The following is a 19040-nucleotide window of genomic DNA, read 5'->3' as shown; positions in this document are numbered from 1 at the left end:
TGAAGGTTGCCACTTTCTACAACAAAAAGATACAACATTTGGCACCAATAGTTTCTTCTATTTTCGAAAAGTTAGGTTTCTTTTCGGACAGAGGGTGTAAGATGGAGTTAATGATATTGCATGCAGATAAGCATAGTGAAAGACATGCACAAGCACATCAATCTATACAATAACTTGCAGAATGTAAGATGTTTAACTAGGTGTGTGCATACTACATATTGCTAATAAACATGAAATACACTATACCAAAACCATTTTTTAAAATAACACACCTGGTACTTCCACACCATAGACAACACAATCAGTCAGTTGTAAAATATTGCTGAGAATAGCTTCTACTTCAGTAGTGGACACATTTTCACCTTTCCATCGGAAAGTATCACCAGTGCGGTCAACAAAAAACAAGTAGCCATATTCGTCCATAACAAGTATATCACCTAGTTTAAAAAAACATGATAATTTAATTAACTATGAAAATACTACTTATGTTCATTGAGTCAAATATGTCTGTGAACAAATATTAAAATTGGCTTAAACTAAGAATTCAATACCTTATAAATTTGTAGCTTTACTAAGTACTTTGGAGTTGCAATAGGAGGAAGAGATTAAACCAACTAAAGTTTGCTATTAATGACCTCCTCACAGAAAGTAAATAAGATATTCAGGAAACCACCAGAAAAGTTAGATCATACTCTTAAAAAAATACAGCTTAATCATTATTACCAAAAAGAAATGAAAAGCAGTGATAAATATCTATGCTTTTCACCTGAAAGGAACTACTGTAGCAGAAACTGATAAAACCTATTTGCAGGTAAATTTATAGAAGCTGATTAATTCAAATACTATCTGACCACAGATGTGAGATCCCTCGACAATTCTGCATATGACAGAAGGTGAATCCATTCCAATAATAGGGTAATCAATGACGAGTATTTACTATTATACATTGGAAGATTAGTTTTTTTTTATTATTATTATTCAGGCCTCCAAGGAGTCAAAAGACTCATCAAGGGAGGTCCTTCCTAAGACATAAAGTCTGTCAAGACTCATCGAGGGGAGGTCCCCCCTGAGAAACACAAAGTCTATCATACCACTCTTTAAACTCACTGACCATTCTCGCTCCCACCACTCCATCAGGCAATGCATTCCACGGCTCAACCACCCTCCACACTAAGAAACCACTCCTTACCCTCTTGCTCACAGTTTCCTTTCGTAACTTCCAGGGATGGCCTCTTGTCATCACTCCTCCCCGCTGTTCAACCAAGCGAAAGAACTCCCCAGTGTCAACCCTCTCTGGTGGTGTCAACCACCTCTCAACAGTTTAAAAGTCTCAATCATATCACCTCTCCTTCTTCTATCCACCAAACTCTACAGTCCACATTCTCTCAGCCGATCCTCATAATTATCCTTGTACAGTCCTGAAACCATCTTTGTCGTCCGTCTTTGTATCCTTTCCACAGTTAATTTATCCCCTTCAAATCCTGGGGACCAAATCCGAGAACAATAGTCCAAGTGTGGTCTGATCACAGACTTATACAACGGAATGATAACTCTTATCTCTGCAGGTCAGTGTCCTTCTCATAATAGCAGCAATCCTCTGTGTTACCTTCACCACCTTTGCAATATGTCCCCTAAACTTCAGGTTTCTATCAATCATCAACCCCAGATCTCTTGTCTTCCCTACTTCCTCCAGTATAACTCCTCCCATAGAGTATGCAGCATCCCATCGATGTTTCCCAAACCTCAAGACCTTACATTTTGCTGCATTAAACTGATACCCCCATTCATTTGCCCATCTATCTAGCTTATTTAAATCCTCTTGCAGGGATACCACATCTGCACTATTACTAATAATCCTTCCCAGCTTCGCACCATCCACAAACAACTGAATATCCCCTTGCAATCCACTGGCTATGTCATTGATATAAAGGTTAAACAATATAGGTCCTAGTACTGAGCCCTGTGGGACCCCACTTGTAACCCTCTGCCTCCTGGAAACTGCTCCACCATACACAACTCTCTGATACCTATCAGACAGCCAATCCTGAATCCAGTTGACCAATCTGACAACCAGACCCATGTGCTGCAACTTAAATATCAGCTTATCATGTGGCACCCTGTCAAATGCCTTCGCCAAGTCTAAGAAAATTGCAGTATATGCCTTTCCCTCATCTAATGTTCTTGTAACTTTATTATAAAAGGCTAGCATATTGCTAAAACAAGAGCGTCCTTTCACAAATCCATGTTGATTCTCACAGATAACATTACCCTCATCTGCCCAATGCTGTATATGGTCCCTCACTACTTTCTCCAAGATCTTAACAACTACTGATGACACACAGACTGGCCTATAATTAGACACTTCCAGTCTGTTACCACCCTTATGCAATGGCACTATCTTACCTTCCTTCCATTCCCTGGGCACCTTTGCCAAAGCCAGACTTTCATTGAAAAGCCACATTAAAGGCACTGTCAATTCCCTAGCACATTCTCTCAAAACTCGTGGTGAAATACCATCCAGTCCCACAGCTTTACTGACATCCAGCGTACTCAGTATCTGAAACACACTCTCCTCCTGTACCTCCAGACCTCGAACCAGTCCTATCCCTCTAGCATTAAAACTGACTCCTCTAGGATGAAATACTCCAATAAAGTGTTCATTGAACAATTCCACTATGTCCTCTGCATCAGTCACTCTATTCCCATTTTTATCCCACAATATCATTCTTCCACAGTCATTTCTCCTCCTACTGGCCACATAGCTAAAAAATTCCCTAGGATTTTCTTTGGATCTTAGGGCCAATCTCCTCTCATATTCCAGTTTCGCTTTCCTTACCACACTAGTCACTCTTCTGGCCTGTGTTTTATATTCCTCATGCATCTCTTCACCTGTCTCCTTATATCTCTTCCATAGCCTCTTTTTCGCATGCAGTTCCTGTTTAATATTGTTTGTCATCCACTTTACTCCAAATTGCGTCCTCTTCTTCACTCGTGGTATACAACTTACCATTGCTGATAACAAATATTCTTTCACAATTTCCCACGCACTAGTGATATCCCGGCCTTCCAATTCCTCCCTCCATGAAACTTCCCGAAGTTGACGTCTAAGACTATTATAATCACCTGCCTTATAATTCCACATAAGTTCCCGTCTCTTTGATACTCCTGCATGTCTATTCATTTTCCAAGTCAACACCATATGGTCACTCTCTCCAACTGGTGGGAGAGACGTCAACTCAGTTATTATCAACTCTTCTGATGCTATAACCAAATCCAAAACTTTTGAACCTCTTGTTCCCTCTGTTACATGTTGCCTAAGACATTTGTCCCTCAAGAATTCTAGAAATTCCATTCCCCTATTGCTACATGCATCTTCCTCTCTCCAATTTATACTACTGAAGTTAAAATCTCCCATAACAATCATTCTTCTTGCACTTGCCAAACTTAGCTGTCTAAACATCTCCTGGTCCCCATCCTCTGTGCTCCTGGGTCTGTAGCAACACCCCACTAAATATCCTGTCTTGCCTACCTCTACCTCACACCATACGCTCTCAAAATCATTTGTCTCACTTCCTTCCAAATTCTCCACTCTTAGAGGACATAGGTCATCACTTATCATAAGCAGTACCCCACCACCACGCTTTCCCCTCCTATCCTGACGAAAAATGCTATACCCAGTGACTTCTATTCCTGTTGTTATATCCACTTCTGTCAACCACGTCTCAGTGATCGCAATAATTTTTGGCCAGGCTGATGCTATCTGCACCACCAATTCCTCTCCCTTATTCCGGATACTCCTGGCATTAGTATAAAGCATATAAATGCCATTGTTTCTATACCCAGCATTATCCCTTCTAGACTCCACTGGGCTCAGTGTTACCTGACATTGTCTCCCTTCTCCCAAGTATCCATTCCCACAAGAGGCCACCCCTGCTATCATCCTCCCTGGGACACACTGACTCGTTCAGAACAGCAATCTCTCCAGATGCCTACGTCCTTCCTCATTCAAATGTAAACGGTCTCTCGCATACAATTCCTCTCTTTCCTCAAACGCACTCCAAGCATCCACGTATACCAGTCCTCTCTTGTCACACATTCTCGCTATTATGCCATTCAATATCACCGCTCTTCTGCTCAGCTCATCATTATCATACCTAGGCAACACGCACACTATTTTTCCTCTCTCTGTCTTCTTCCGTACAGTCTCAAGCAAAAATCTCATATCTCTCGCTGCTCGACTTACATTACCACTCAAGTCATTCGTTCCTACCATCACAATCATCTCATCCACCCTTTCACCTCTCTTAATTGCCATAGCCACCCTTTCTATTGTTCCTCCTGGCAAACACTCCTCACGCATCCTATCTTGAACACCACGAATCATTGAGTCGCCATACATTATACCTCTTACCATTCCCTCGCTCCTATTGTTTCCATTCTCTCCTCTTCTTTCATTCCCATACCTCTCTCTTGTACTGTTTCCATTCTCTCCTCTTCTAGCACTCCCATACATCTCTCTCATTCCCTCTCTCCTACTGTTTCGATTTTCTCCACTTCTAGCACTTCCATATCCCTCTCTCATTCAGTCTCTCCTACTACTGTTTCCATCCTCTCGTCTTCTAGCATTCCCATACCTCTCTCTCATTCCATCTCTCCTCTTCTAGCACTTCCATATCTCTCTCTCATTCCGTTTCTCCTACTGTTTCCATCCTCTCGTCTAAGGAGAGAAAGGATTATGAAAAGTCTAGTTTTTGAAGTGGTAACTATCTTGCATATACAACAGTTGAAAAAATTTATGTATAAAGCATGCAATTTCACATGTCAGTGACAAATTCTATCATCGCCTTATTCCTTTCTCTCCTTCAACATGAATTAACTCTTCTTGGCATTATGCCAGCTAAGGTTCTCGCACATATGGTTGGACAGTGCCTATACATTTCGAATAAAGATGGAAGATGAAGACAGGATCATTGAACAAAAATTGCAAAAGCAACAATATTGCTTTAAAAAGTAAAACCACTAGATAACTTAAAATTACAAATAGATTATGCTTTATTGACACACTTGTTAACTCTCTAAATAAGCAATTTTTTTGTACAAAATACAGGATGATCAAAATTAAAGTATCCCTGTTTAAGGTCTTGTGGGATGCCATCTAGGATCCAAATGCTGCAAAACCTTGCATGGCTACATTGTGAGTCATGCAGAAACAATATCTGAGAAGAGGGAAAAAAAGTTCCAAAATTCATGACTAGGGGATGATTTGATTTTACATCAAATCATCTTCCTGTACTTTCTTCAATTCTAACTGCTAACTTACAATTTAAATATAGACAATGTATTGCTCTGTATTAATCCCTTTACACCACATAATTATTTGGAAATGCTTTACTCTTGGCATCTTGTCACATGCTTTTTCCAGATCTATAAAACTAAAGTACAGATCCTTGTTATATTTCCTCAATTTCTCAATTATTTGGCCCAGTTTGTTCTTCAAGTTTCCGTTACACAATTTTTTTCAGCCTTCTGTCAAATATGTATGCATAAATCTAACCAAGAACACTCAATAAAAGAAATTCCAATGTAATTCTCACACTGTTTTATTTCCTTTTGTACAGATGAGAACTATGAGAGGTTTACATTAAACATTCAGAATTCGATATCTGAATCTCCATATCTGAACATTGCTAGTTGAATATCTATTTCAAGTGCTTTTCCATATTTCAGGTATCTAATCGCCTATTCTGCCTCAACTATTCTCCTAATTGCATTCCACAGAGTATTTTCTAATTATTTCAGACATTCAGAATATCTTTATCCTCAGTTTTTATATCTCATTTACATTTGATTCTTTTCACAATACTCTTCAAACATTTTGCCAACTTTGTGATATTTGTCTTTCACATTCTTAAAAGAGTCTTTCCATGACTTTTGTTTAGCTACTTTTACACACAGCTTAGTTCTCACTCATAAAACATCTAGCATGTGCTGGTGCCCTTGTGCTAAATAGACACTTGATGGTTGTGCACCACTGGCTTCAGCACAATATTTATATTGTGATCATTACCTGTTTTGCAGCTTAATTTTTTTTTTATTTTACTTGTTATATCCCCTGATGATGTGAAGCAGTTTTTTTCATGAAACTAGCTGGGTGTCTCTGAATAAGACATTTTTATATAAAGTACAGGGTAATTAAAATTAAAGTATCCCTGTTTAAGCATTGTGAGGTACCATCCAGGATTCAAATGCTGCAAAACTTTGCAGGAATACATTGTGTGTCATGCAGAAACAATATCTGAGAAGAGGAAAAAAGTTCCAGAATTCATCCCCAGAGGATGTTTTAAACCCCAGATGCATGGAATTTACATATCATGCAACTCAGCAGGTGCAAGGAGGGTTTAAAAAGATGGATACAGGATTTTCCTCTTCATTCTGGTTGTTAATACCATCCACAGTGGTGGCATTAACCTTGCTCCAATATGCTTTGCTTGTGAAGCTGTAATGCTGTTGCTGCACTCTGCAAATTTCATTACCTGAACAAATGTCGATGAGGTCCACTATCTCCATGTACTCTGCGATGAATGATCCGTCATTTTGAAGAAACAGGATTGTTGGGAATAAGACCTGGAAGAGGTACAAAATAATCAGTTCACAACAAGTGAATGAAGTTGCTACTGCTGTTGTGGAGCAGACCATGAATAACAGCATTGGTTCGTGCAGTGCATATGATGTATCAAGACGCATGGATGCACCTTACACAACTTCTGGAAAATTCTAAGGAAGATTCTGCATTTCTATCCATTTAAGATAACCCTAACACAGGAGCTTCCCCTGCAGGACTTTGAAACCCGACTAACATTTGCTTTTGCTTGAGCAGAGTTGGGTGTTGCATGGTCATGGATGATTTTGTGGAGAGATGAGGCTCACTTTCACCTGAACAGAGCTGTGAATACCCACAATTACCAGGTATGGGCTACGCAAAATCTGCACGAAATTGAACAAATTCCTTTGCATTCACCCAAAGTTACTGCCTGGTGCAGGTTTACAGCTTTGTTTATCATTGGACCATTCTTCTTTGAGGACATTTACCAGTCAGGTCCCATGACCTGCTGAGTTACTGCCAAGTTACATTCTGGCTCTGGGAATTTTTCAAAGACAGGGTTTATCAGGATCATCTTGATAACTTTCCAGTGCTGAAAGACAACATAACGCAGCACATGTGGAACATCGGTCCTGACCAGCTGTGTTCTGCCATCGAACACACTGTGCAAAGGATGCAGTTTGTGACATACTGAGAAAGGCAAGATGGCCACTAAGATCTGGGAAATGCATAATAGAAGTGAATGAAAATGTGTTATTTATGCTTGTGTCACTTTTCTGTTTCTTACACACAGAAAAATTACTACATCTACATTCGGTAGATCATACATACAGCACCCCCTGGTGGTGAATTTTGGGATTCCCCCCGATTAATTTTGATCATCCTGTATGTGATTTAATACTGGCAATACAATTTCATTATCTCTGCTTACTGGCAAGCCTTAGTAACAAAAGCTCTTATATTTTTCTATGTACTCTGTAAGGGCATCTGTTAACTTACTTGCTAGGAACTTACAATATGCCTTCTTGATGATCTGACTATACACACAAATTACTTAAAGAAACAGCAATTTGTTTCCTCCCAGAAACTGTGGTTTTTCACCCCTGCATACAGGCAAAGCAGTTAATAGGACACATGCAATTTAGATACAAAATACTATTTGTTGTGGTGGGCAGCAGATGGTGTAGTGTGTAGCAATAGTAGGAGTAATTAGAGGAGACAGTGAGTTGTGTAGTGGAGTAGTGTGCCCTTCCACAAGGCATATAATATAATATGATAAATAAAGTATTTAATATGAAACTTATATTTCATAATGAGTATTATCTCATCACATTATTAGAGTGAATACACACACAAAAAGAATGGACAGTTATATGAAGTGAGAACACAATGACAAATATCACAGAGTGCCTCTGTTCTAGTGATCTACAGCCAGTCAAATGATATTCTTAGGATCCTATGGGACAGAGAAAATAAACAGTCATTTATACAGCAAAAATTAAACTTAGCCAACAGGCTAAGGAGCACACAGTTCTTCATTACAGGTATATAAAAGTTTGCAGACAGTGTTTAAAAGGAAGAATTTAGTAAATTAAGAATAAAATAAATTCAACAATTAAACTATAACATCTGCATCAAAACTGCATACAAGTAACAGATTATTTTAGTAAAATGAATATAAAAAGTGCACATAATAAAGAATAACTAAATCGGCCTAAGTTAAAAAAAAAAATAACACACACACACATTAGTTTATCAAACATTAGATTAACAGCAAGAGTTTAAATTTATCCAGAATTGACACATTTATCCCATCATTGTGATTTAGATTAGAATGACTGATTGCAAAGAGCTTCAAAGCATCTCTTGAATTTGAAGGAACTTTTGTAAAGAATTTTTGTAGTCCCATAGGATCCTGTGGCTAGTAGATACTCCATGTTTTGCAAAACCAGAGATCTCAGCTTTGAGAAAACTGATGTAATTCATATGTGATGATCAACAGATGTCTACAGTATAACTCATCTGGCCAATATAGGATAGATTGCAGGAAGGAGTATATACTCATGGTTGAAACAAAATACTGTTTACTGGCTTGAAAGTTATCAGTATGTCATTTTTTTTAAAAAAAAAAAACTTTTATGGTGAGTTCAGAAATGCCTTTTACATAAGGAATGGAAATTCTCTTATCAGATGATGAGCTATTAATAAGACATTAACAGTAATTATCTAAGATGTACTGTAATCTGGATGGAAAGTAACCATTAAGTATAAAGTTGTCTTTTAATGCTTGGAAGAGGATAAAGTGCCCTCTGGGAAAGAGTCGATTCCAAACTTTTGTGAAAGATGATGCATAGGAGATAGGAGGTCCTGGAGATCTTCCTGTGAATGTAGGCTTTATTTTTCTTTACAATATACAATTTTAAGTGTATAGTCAGTTCATGTCTATGAATCAAGTTAGCATTAATAATTAATTATGCCATCCTCTTTTCCACAACTGGCTCTAACTTCTTCTGTCCACCATGGAGTTCTGAGTTTTCTATTCTTACAAACAACTTCCCCACATACCTTACTAACTGAATGAATTAACATCTGATTGGGGCATAATGTTAGCAAAACATTAACTTCTCCTTCTCTCAATTCATTATCCATGTTGTAACATTTCTGGCAATGTTTTCCTTGATTATTCTCCACAAAACATCATCATACGTTAATAAATGAAGACTTTGCATTGGACACTGCAAAGATACAGGAAATGAAGCTGAACTATATTAATCCAGGTTAAGGGAAAATAAATATTAATCAATTATTCACTGACTGATATAGTATGGCACGTTCATGAATACTGGATGTACCATCCTGTTAGAACTAAGTATAATCATGAAGATTTAAAATTTTGAGTTCAGATACTATCTAGTATTTTGGCATACCTAAAAGCATGTGCAGGTTTACAGGAATATGGATATATGGTCAAAGAAAAAAAACGTTTTATGTACTTATGTCTTATGTGAAACAAAGCTGGCATCAACAAGACAGTAGGCTTAACATGTTAAGGGGAAGAAGAGATAGAATAATCTTACGCACCTGAAAGAAACGCTAAGTCACCCTTTCGAAAAACATCTCTGACAATCTTTTTACCAGTTGCTGATCGATTTATATAACCATCAAAAGAACGAATAGGATCATTATGAATGATTTTTCCAATAAATTCACCAGGTTCACCTGAAATAAATAACATATGGTAAAAATTGAGTTTACCAGAAGAACTGAAACAAATATTTGATTAATGAAGACGTTATACTGTTTTCACTCATGAAATACTACTGGTATCAAACTAAGTCAGATCTTATGAGAAACAACTCATGGAAAAAAAAAAAAAAAAAAAAAAAAAAAAAAAAAAAAAAAAATGAGCCAAGTACTCAGAAGGAAGGAGGTTGCTTGCAATTTAGAAGTGGCTGTTTACTGACATTTTTAATAATTGATGATAATGTTATTGCTGCTGTAATGATGCTGTCAGATTTTAGAGAGTTAATGACATTCTCAAAATGTAATATCTTCAGCCAAGTAGTAGCGTCTAAACTGTAGCACTCTCAATACTTGTCCCCCCCCCCCCATACACATGAGACGTTTTATAAGGGCTATCACTTAAATTTTAGATGAAGTATGTAAAAGAGATAAATAAGATTGCAACCAGATAAACAATACAAGTTACAGTATTGTTCCTTACCTACCTAACCATGATTTAGGCATCTAGAACAAACACATTAATATGGGAAATATTTATTGCTATTTAATTAGACTAAATCACTCAATTCATCTTCAACAAAACCAAGACCAAAGATCCAAGGTTTTGAGGCCAGTGTATTATGTCTGTTAACTGAGTGTTCTGGCTAGTTTATATATTTGTTGGGAGCTGCTAACTCACCTCCTTATAAAGGTTCTTTGCAACCTATACAGTTTGAATGCAGGTCTATCCAAAGTTGAGACTACAAGTTTAAACATTTAAGAAATGAATTAAATGTTTAAGTCATGTGCCACATGCTAAAGATAACAAATATAATTCATTTTACAAATGAATTATATTTGTTATTCATTTGTAATAACATTTTATTTTAATTTTATTTTAATTTCCTGATGTTTCGATCTTCATATTAAGGTCATCATCTGGAGTATACACATATATAAACAGAGAAGCTAAATTACATTTCACATAGTATGCTGAAGAGAGAATGATTTGATCAATGGTTATTCTACTGGTCTGACCTCTAGTGAAAATAAAATTACAATAAATGAAATAAAATAAATTAACTACATCAAAGCTATATTCTATTTAAGACAACATCAGAGAAATATTCTTTCATATAGACAATTTTTTACAGTAACAATGATCCTAATTTAACATCACAATTGTTATATTAGATTTAGGATCCTGGATTACCTATAGTCCTATTTATAATTAACTCTTAGGGAGAAAGGTTAAGTGGGTAGAATATGTGCTTTCCATATGCTTGGGATTTTTAGACCATCATTATTGTTAAGATTAGGGCGACTGATAAGAATCTCACAGGCCTCCTAAAATTTACATTCATACCATGTTTTAGTGCGATGTAAACAACAGGTGCTTTTCCAGTCAATTCTATGTAAAGTGTTCAGGGTATGATTAGAAAGACCAGCTTGACCATAGTTATTATATTTAATGTGTCGTTTATGTTCCTTTTTTTTGATAGAACTTGTGTATCCTGTTTCCCCTATATAGGGCAAATTACAGGTGCAATGAATACGGTATACTCCAGGGTGGGTCAGCAGAGGGAGGGGGATCCTTGGATGATTTGAGTCAGTTCTTTAATTTTGTAGGTAGTTTAAAGGTGGCTTTAAGGTTGTATTTGTGTAGTATTCTGTTTATTTTGTCTGATATCCCTTTAATGTATGGAATGGTTATTACAGTTTTGTTGTACTTTTGTTTATTTTTAAGGTGAGGTCTTGTACAGACTTTTGTCGATAGTATTTTGGCTTTTACCATTTTTTTAGGAAGGTACTGATAATAACTTTTAATTCAACTTTAAGTACTTGTTCATTGGAGCAAATCAAAGTCCTGTTTTTTTAGTGTATTAATGATTCCTAGTTTTTATGTTGGGTGGTGGTAGGAATTTTTGTGTATATATTGGCCAGTATGTACACAAAAACTCCTACCAAACAGTGAAGAAAGACATGTGACAAGTGTATCTAGAAACAGAAGTGTGTGTGCTACTTTTCAATCTCAATTGTGAATTGTATGTGTTTGGGTTGTTTGTTTAGGTGGCTGAGGAAAGTGTCTAATGTCTGGTGGTCATGGGGCTAGATAGCGAAAACATCATCAACGTATCTGAGCCAGACTTTGGGTTTTAAAGGAGAAGAATCTAGAGCACGTTGCTCAAAATGTTCCATGTAAAAGTCAACAATGGGGGGAGAGAATAATGGTGAGAAACCCATAGCTGTGCCTCCTTTTTTGTAGGTAGAAAGTGTTTTGTCACACAAAATAGCCAGAACGTAGTACATGCGCACAAAGAGCACTGTGATATCAGGAGTGAATTTGTCCCGTAATAGAAGGATTGTGTCATTCATTGGGACATTTGTGAAGAGAGCAGAGACATCAAAACTGACTAATAAATCATCTTTTTCCAGTGTGATGTCTTCGATTTTGTTTACAAAGTGTTGTGTGTTTTTAATATAGGAGAGTGCGTGGGGGGAAGGGGGGGTTGACCTACCAACTCCTTGAGTGTTGATGCTAGTTGGCTAGGTGATAATTGGTGATGTCTATACCTTCGACTATTGGCTGGAGTGGTGCGTTTTGTTTTGTTTGTGAATCTTTGGTAGACCGTAAATTATTGGGGAATGAACATAGTGCAGTATTAATTTTTTAACGGTATCTTCTGGCCAGCCATGTGGTGAATGATTTAAGTAGCTTCTCCATTTTCTTTTTTATTCGAATGGTAAGGTCATAAGTTAACAAGTTGATAGGTACTGTTGTCCGAGACTATTAGATTCATTTTTTCCTCATAAGTAGTACAATTTAGAATAACTGTGGCACACCAGGTTTAACATTATATCATCTTCTTGTACTTCCTTCAATTCTAACTGCTGACTTACAACTGAAATAAAGACTAAGTATTGCTTGATATAATACCCCATTGACACTATATAACTGTAGTGTATTGAATAGCTTCTCTCTTGGCACCTTGTCATATGCCTTTTCCAAATCGACAAAAATTAAATACAGATCTTCGTTATATTCCCATGCTTTCTCAGCTATTTGTCATAAAGTGAAGATCTGATCCTGACAGCCTCTATTTAGCCTGAATCCAGCTTGTTCTTCACCAAGCTTTTCTTCCACAATTCTTCTCAACCGTTTCTCAAGTATACTGGCATAAATCTTGTCAGAAACACTCAGTAGGAAAATACCTCTGTAATTCTCACATTCAGTTTTATTTCCCTTTTTATATATGTGTACTATGAGAGCTCTACTCCAATCATCTGGAATTCATACCTCTGTCCAGGCCTTCTGAACTATGTAGTGCAGCCACTGCAAGACTTTTATACTGTAGCATTTCTGGTCAAATAACATCTACTATAGCTGCCTTTCCACATGTCAGGCTTTTGATGGTTTTTTCTACTTCAAGTATGGATATGTATTCCTGATTGCATGTATGGTGAGTTATTTTTTTACCACTGTGCTGTCACTGAATGTTTCATTTAGCAATTTTTCGAAGTAATTACTACATACATCAAGAATATCTTTTTCTCCAGTTTTTATGTCACCTTTATCATATCTAATTCCTTTTACAGCACTCTGTCCTCCATTTCTGAGCTTTTCAACAGTCTCCAGAATATCTTGCCCCTTCCTGATATTTATTTTCTATGTTCTTGCCAAAGTCTTCCCATGACTTTAGTTTAGCTAGTTTTACACAGTGTTTCAGTGTTTAGCTTTCTTACATTTATCTTGCTATTCTCTAAGAGCATGAGATGATTTATTTGTGCTCTTAGAGAATAAATACAGAGACAAAGCTAAACACTGCGCAAAACTAGATAAACTAAAGTCATGGGAAGACTTTAGCAAGAACATAGAAAATAAATATCAGGAAGGTGGCAAGATATTTCATGAAGTATGCCCCTGATCAAAAAATAATCATAAAAAATTATCTGCTTATGTTCTTTCTCTCATTTATTTGTAGAATCTTCTTTTTTGCTTCAAACTTCTTGTTTTTTTCAGAAAGGATTGTATATAGCAAAGATTGTAAATGCAACTGAGAGGATAATTGCAGTTTTGAAATAAACATTACATTATTTGATATGATGTCATATGGACTATTGTGCACAGATCTTATCTTCTGGTTTTTCTAAGTTGTTACAGATGTAGTGGAGAGAGTGCAAATGAAAGTGTTAAAGATGATATCAGGACTGTGAAAAATATGTTATGAGAACAGATTGAAAATTTCTGGAGGGCACACTCTGGCATAAAGAAAAAGGAGACCTAAAAAACCTCTGAAAGGATCATACAAGTATTATAGAATTTTTCATTTTATGGAGGGTGGAGAGAGGATGAGAAGGCATCCATGAAAGTTGTGAATGAATGCAGTGAAGAAAAGGTGAGAGCTAGATTTTTCTCTCATGTGGTATATAGCTTGAGGCTTGCCTTTGGAGGTTGTAAATAGCAGATAGTGTGAATAAATTCAAAAGAAGGTATGATGTAGCTTTGAGGTTATAGCTTCGAGTTTTCCTAGAGTGAAAATTAAAAATATAAAGGAAGCAATTCAAAAACAGAAAACAAAAGTAAACAAAATCGTAATTGTAGTAAGTACTAATGACTTGACTAGTGATAAGTTCAGTATGAGAGGGTTTCTGGAAGAGGAGAGAGTGAAGAATGAGAAAGTGAAAATCGTCAGTATTTTACCTCAATGTGATAAAAATGAATTAAGAAGGGCTATGACAGAAAATGATTCGATGCGTAAGCTGTGTAGAAGGAATGAATGCGAGTTTTTGGATGTGCAGTGAGTTTGAGGTAAGATTAGATCTGTATAAGCGGGATGGCCTACACTTGAATGCGTTTGGTATCAGGAGTCTAGAAAAACTAAATTATAAAGGGAAGAATGGTGATAATATGAGTGTAAGAGCGACAATATTATATAACTGTGTTAATGATGGGAATGGGCTTGTCGTGGAAATGCTAATGAGGAGAAAACAATTTCAACTTTGCGTTCATCTGGTTCAGACCCATCAAACATGTGCAAAGATGTCTACATGTATAAGGCACTAGAGAGAATAGAGATTTACAAGTTGTCCAACTGTGTCATGCAGACTGCAGACAGAGCATACAAAAGAACGTGTAGGTAGATTAATATGCACACAAATGTTAGAGCATCAGAAAAAAATAGGGGTAGAGTTTATTGCCTTAATCAATATGTTCAGACCTCAGCTTGTAGGCATTAGTGAGATCTGGCTAACACAATCGGACATTAACTGGTATCAAATGTAAAGGGTACACTATTTTTAGGGAGGATAGAGAAGATAGGAGAGGAGGAGGCATGCTGCTAATGATATCGGATGACTTGAATCCAGTTAGAGTTGAGATCTATGATTGCAGTACTACTACTAACAGTATTTCATGAGGCAGTGAGTTTGAAGCCACCTGGTGAGATGGAATCTAACGAGATCAATTACATAGTGGGGTGTTGTTACAGACCTGGTAGATCGGTTGGTAGTGATGAAGAAATGCATCAACAAATAGACAAGATGAGCATAAAAAGAGTAATCATAATGGAGACTTTAATTATCCAAATAGTAATTGGGTAGCAGTAGAGTTTCATGAGAAGAATGAAAATGCATTTATTGAACTGTTGCGGGACAACAACGTCCTCAAGCAGCATGTGACAGAAGGAACTCAAGATCAAAGAGTGTTAGATTTGATTATAGTGTTGGGGGGGGGGGGATTTCAGTTAAAGACTTAACTATTCTGCTTTCAGTTGGCAGTTGGTGACAGTGATCATGCGGTACTCACTTGGGAAGTGACTAAGTTTATGAATGTTCCATTCAGAAAAGGTTACATGCTGAACTACGAAGCAGGAAATTTTGACAAACTGAGGAGTATATTGAGTTCAGTGGAATGGGATCAGTTCATGGATGGGAAGAATATCAACAATGCATGAGAAGCATTCAAACAATACTTAAATGATTATGTCCTGAGAGTTCACAGAATAAACAGGGTAGGAGTTAAATGGATGTGTAATCTTATTAAGCAAGAGATTCGTAAGAAAAGGATGATGTGCATTATGAAAATATTAAGCAGCAGGATAGAATAGTCACAACTGCTGTACAGAAAATGTTGTTGTAAGCTGTTGTCACTAAATGATAGCAATGTAATTTCAAAAGGAAAACAATGTTACCAACAGTGTTACTTAACGTTTTTATTACATTTGCTTTGTTGGTTAACTCTTCTATTAACTACACCATGATTTGATGCTTAAATGATTTATAAGGAAAAAAAAAAGCTTGTGAATTTTGTTCCACCAACCTTAAATTCTTCCCTGAATAAAACTAAACAAAAGCAGTATACAAAGGAATAGTCTGTTAAACAATTTGTTAAATTCTACACTGTGTCATATTTACAACTATGGAGAAATTATGATGAGCTAAATCAGTTCAGATAGGTTGTAACAAAACAGTGCAGCTGACTAGAAAGATACAGGAGACATTAATTTTTTGCAAGAAAATATTTTGATGAAAGAATTATTAGATGATGAGTTATTTGAAAAAATTTCATATTTGAAAAGATATTTATCAGCTGGGGGAAAGAAAAAAAAAACACACATGTAGGAATTGAATGTGAACGAAATGGAAACTAACATGGTTTGAATTTTTTTTAAAAAAGGGTCATACATGTAACATGTTGGGAGAGGGTGGAAAAAATGGACTAGCGGCAAAATTAAAAACCTGCGAGATCTTACAAATTATTGGATATAATTTGAATTTGGCTGTTTCAAATTCCATTAAAGATGTTACACATAATATGAAATACTATATTATATAGTATTATAATAAAATAAGAATAGTATATTATATATATATATATATATATATATATATATATATTATTATCTGAAACCTCCAGGGAGTCAAGGTCTCATTGAGGAAGGCTGTAAATTACCCAACCCAGCTATCATACCTTCCCTTAAATTCATTTACACTAGATGCACTCACTACCCCTAAGGGCAAATTATTCCATTCACTCACTGCTCTCTGGGAGAAAAACCTAGCTCTTACCCCTTTCTTGACTGAGAACAACCTTAACTTCCATGGAGGCCACCGTGTTCTCTTCCCACCTTCCATATAATAAAAAATTTCATCATTTGAAATGCTATAACACCCATTTAAAGTTTATAGACCTCTATCATATCCCCCCCCCCCCTTTTCTCCTGTTAACCAGAGTCTACAATCCACATACTTGCAATCTGTCCTCATAATCTAAATCCCATAATCTGGATATAATCTTTGTAACTCTTCTTTGTACCCTTTCCACAGCTTCTTTATCCCCTTGGAACCCTCTCCAACAAACTGCTCCCACAGTTTGATGGAGAGCAGATGTGCTAACCACTTAGCCAACAAGCTTGGCATTTATCTTACATAGAGATTAATTTTTTCTCTCTCAGTTTTAGATCACTAACTGAGCAGGGACAACTTTAAGAGAAGGCCATTCTCTGGAGCTCTGTAAGAGTGGCTTTTCAATTACCACTGTAAATTTAATTCTGGAGTTTAGGCTGTTTATGTTCATTAAAACATCTGTAAGGTATCCATGTGGTTACGTAGTGAACACACTGTCAACATAATGCAGCTATAGTGACAGGTTTATTAGAATTACAGAACTTAACCCCCCCCACACACAATTTATTTATTTCTAATCAAATTTTTTTCAGTGGGATATTCATAAATGTAATTTTCCAAATAAAGCCATCACATTATTACACATATACTTTAATCAATTTCAATGGTTTCTATAAGTCAGCAATGGTTCTGCTCTGATGATATGCTAGTTGAAATGACAGTAGACTCACACTATTATTAACTTGCAGGGATCATGGAAACAGGTTGTTACAGTGGATAGTTTGCTATAGCAAATTTCTTTTAACATAGCATTTGTGTCGATGGGAATCCTTGGGACATTTTTTGTAACTTGCTATAAGACTGTTTGCTAAAGTGAGTTTGTCAAATGCATTAGCAAAATATTAAACATAGCAATTTATTTATTTTCATGTTTAATTTGTATATTTTCTGTTAAAGAACCATATCTCAAAGATGCATAAGCCTTAATATATAGCAAAAAGTTGAATAAATCCACTCCTCAACCAACCAATCTTCAGAATAAGAGAAACTTTCAGACCCTCTTCCAAATACTAAACCCTTACATTTAAAGGACTTGGGAAAAAGCACTTCAAAGTCACAAAGGTGCTATATAAACCAGTAATGAATTAACTTCACTTATCCATTCGTTATCAGTCCCAGGAATATTCACTGCTTATGATAGACAATTTGGAAGATCAATAGGAGAAAAAAAAAAAAACTAAAGCTACACAAGTAGAGAACAATATGGAAAAGTAGAGTAGCTGGCCACATACTTGCTTTACACAGTGAAGGAAATATATAGCCATTTTAACAGACATGCTATAGGAAAACAATGGTAAAAAGTCCATTTAAAAATGAAAGTCTATTCTGGAAATCAACATTTGCATTATGTAACACCTTTAATTGAACCAATCTACTGGAAGAAAATACAGATCTAGAAGAATCATTTTTTCCACTATAAATAATAATACAACAGGTGAATATAGCCAGAGGGCTCAGTAAAGGCATTGAGACACTGGTTTCAGTATTTCATATCACTGTTCCTTTCTTTAACTTTGTGCCACTGTGATCACAATGAGGTTGTTCTACCTTAAGAATGCCATAGTGGCTAAATATTGATATTCAAGTGTTTACTTCTTTATCTATTATGCTGTGTTTTATGCCATTAACAAAGTCAGATGACCGAGGAGGCCATGTAATTGCCTATTCTTGTATCTTGACCAATCCATGGACAGGCAAGAGCAGCGTACTACCGCTCAGATCAACGCAAGAATGTAGTTTGTTCACTAAGATAGGCAATGACCTTCGATAGAAGGATCATCAATAGATGGCACCATAAGAAGAAGACCAATCCATCTTTCAAAACAACTCTGATCAAGATACCCTCAGGTCTCAACAACTGAATAGTAGTGGAGCTCTGTCATCAGACACATCATGGAAGAGTTTTTCTACCAGGCATGGGGTCATAATGAAAAGGTGCTACAAGCTATCTGGCAAAATGTATGCTCTATTAATCTGTTTAGGAACTAATAGGCTTCACTTTGGCACTGTAACATTATCCCCTTAATTTAAA

The 19040-nt window shown here is 36.3% G+C and overlaps 1 protein-coding gene across 1 annotated transcript in view; it reads right to left on the bottom strand.

Moving 5' to 3' along the window:
• Window positions 1–19040, bottom strand: part of Fatp1 (Fatty acid transport protein 1) — a 271807-nt gene that overhangs the window by 55747 nt on the left and 197020 nt on the right. The window contains exons 9-10 of the mRNA XM_090414827.1: window positions 9683–9820; window positions 273–437 (exon numbers count right to left, since the gene is read on the bottom strand). Coding sequence (XP_090270953.1) covers window positions 273–437; window positions 9683–9820 — 303 coding nt within the window. The remainder of the gene's footprint in view (window positions 1–272; window positions 438–9682; window positions 9821–19040) is intronic.

The sequence above is a fragment of the Typopeltis vanoorti genome, chromosome 26 (genome assembly GCF_054136105.1).
Source record: "Typopeltis vanoorti isolate ZY-2024b chromosome 26, IOZ_Tvanoo_1.0, whole genome shotgun sequence".
NCBI lineage: Eukaryota > Metazoa > Arthropoda > Arachnida > Uropygi > Thelyphonidae > Typopeltis > Typopeltis vanoorti.
Note: the sequence above shows the minus strand (reverse complement) of the source record. Positions and strands in the feature narration are given on the sequence as shown.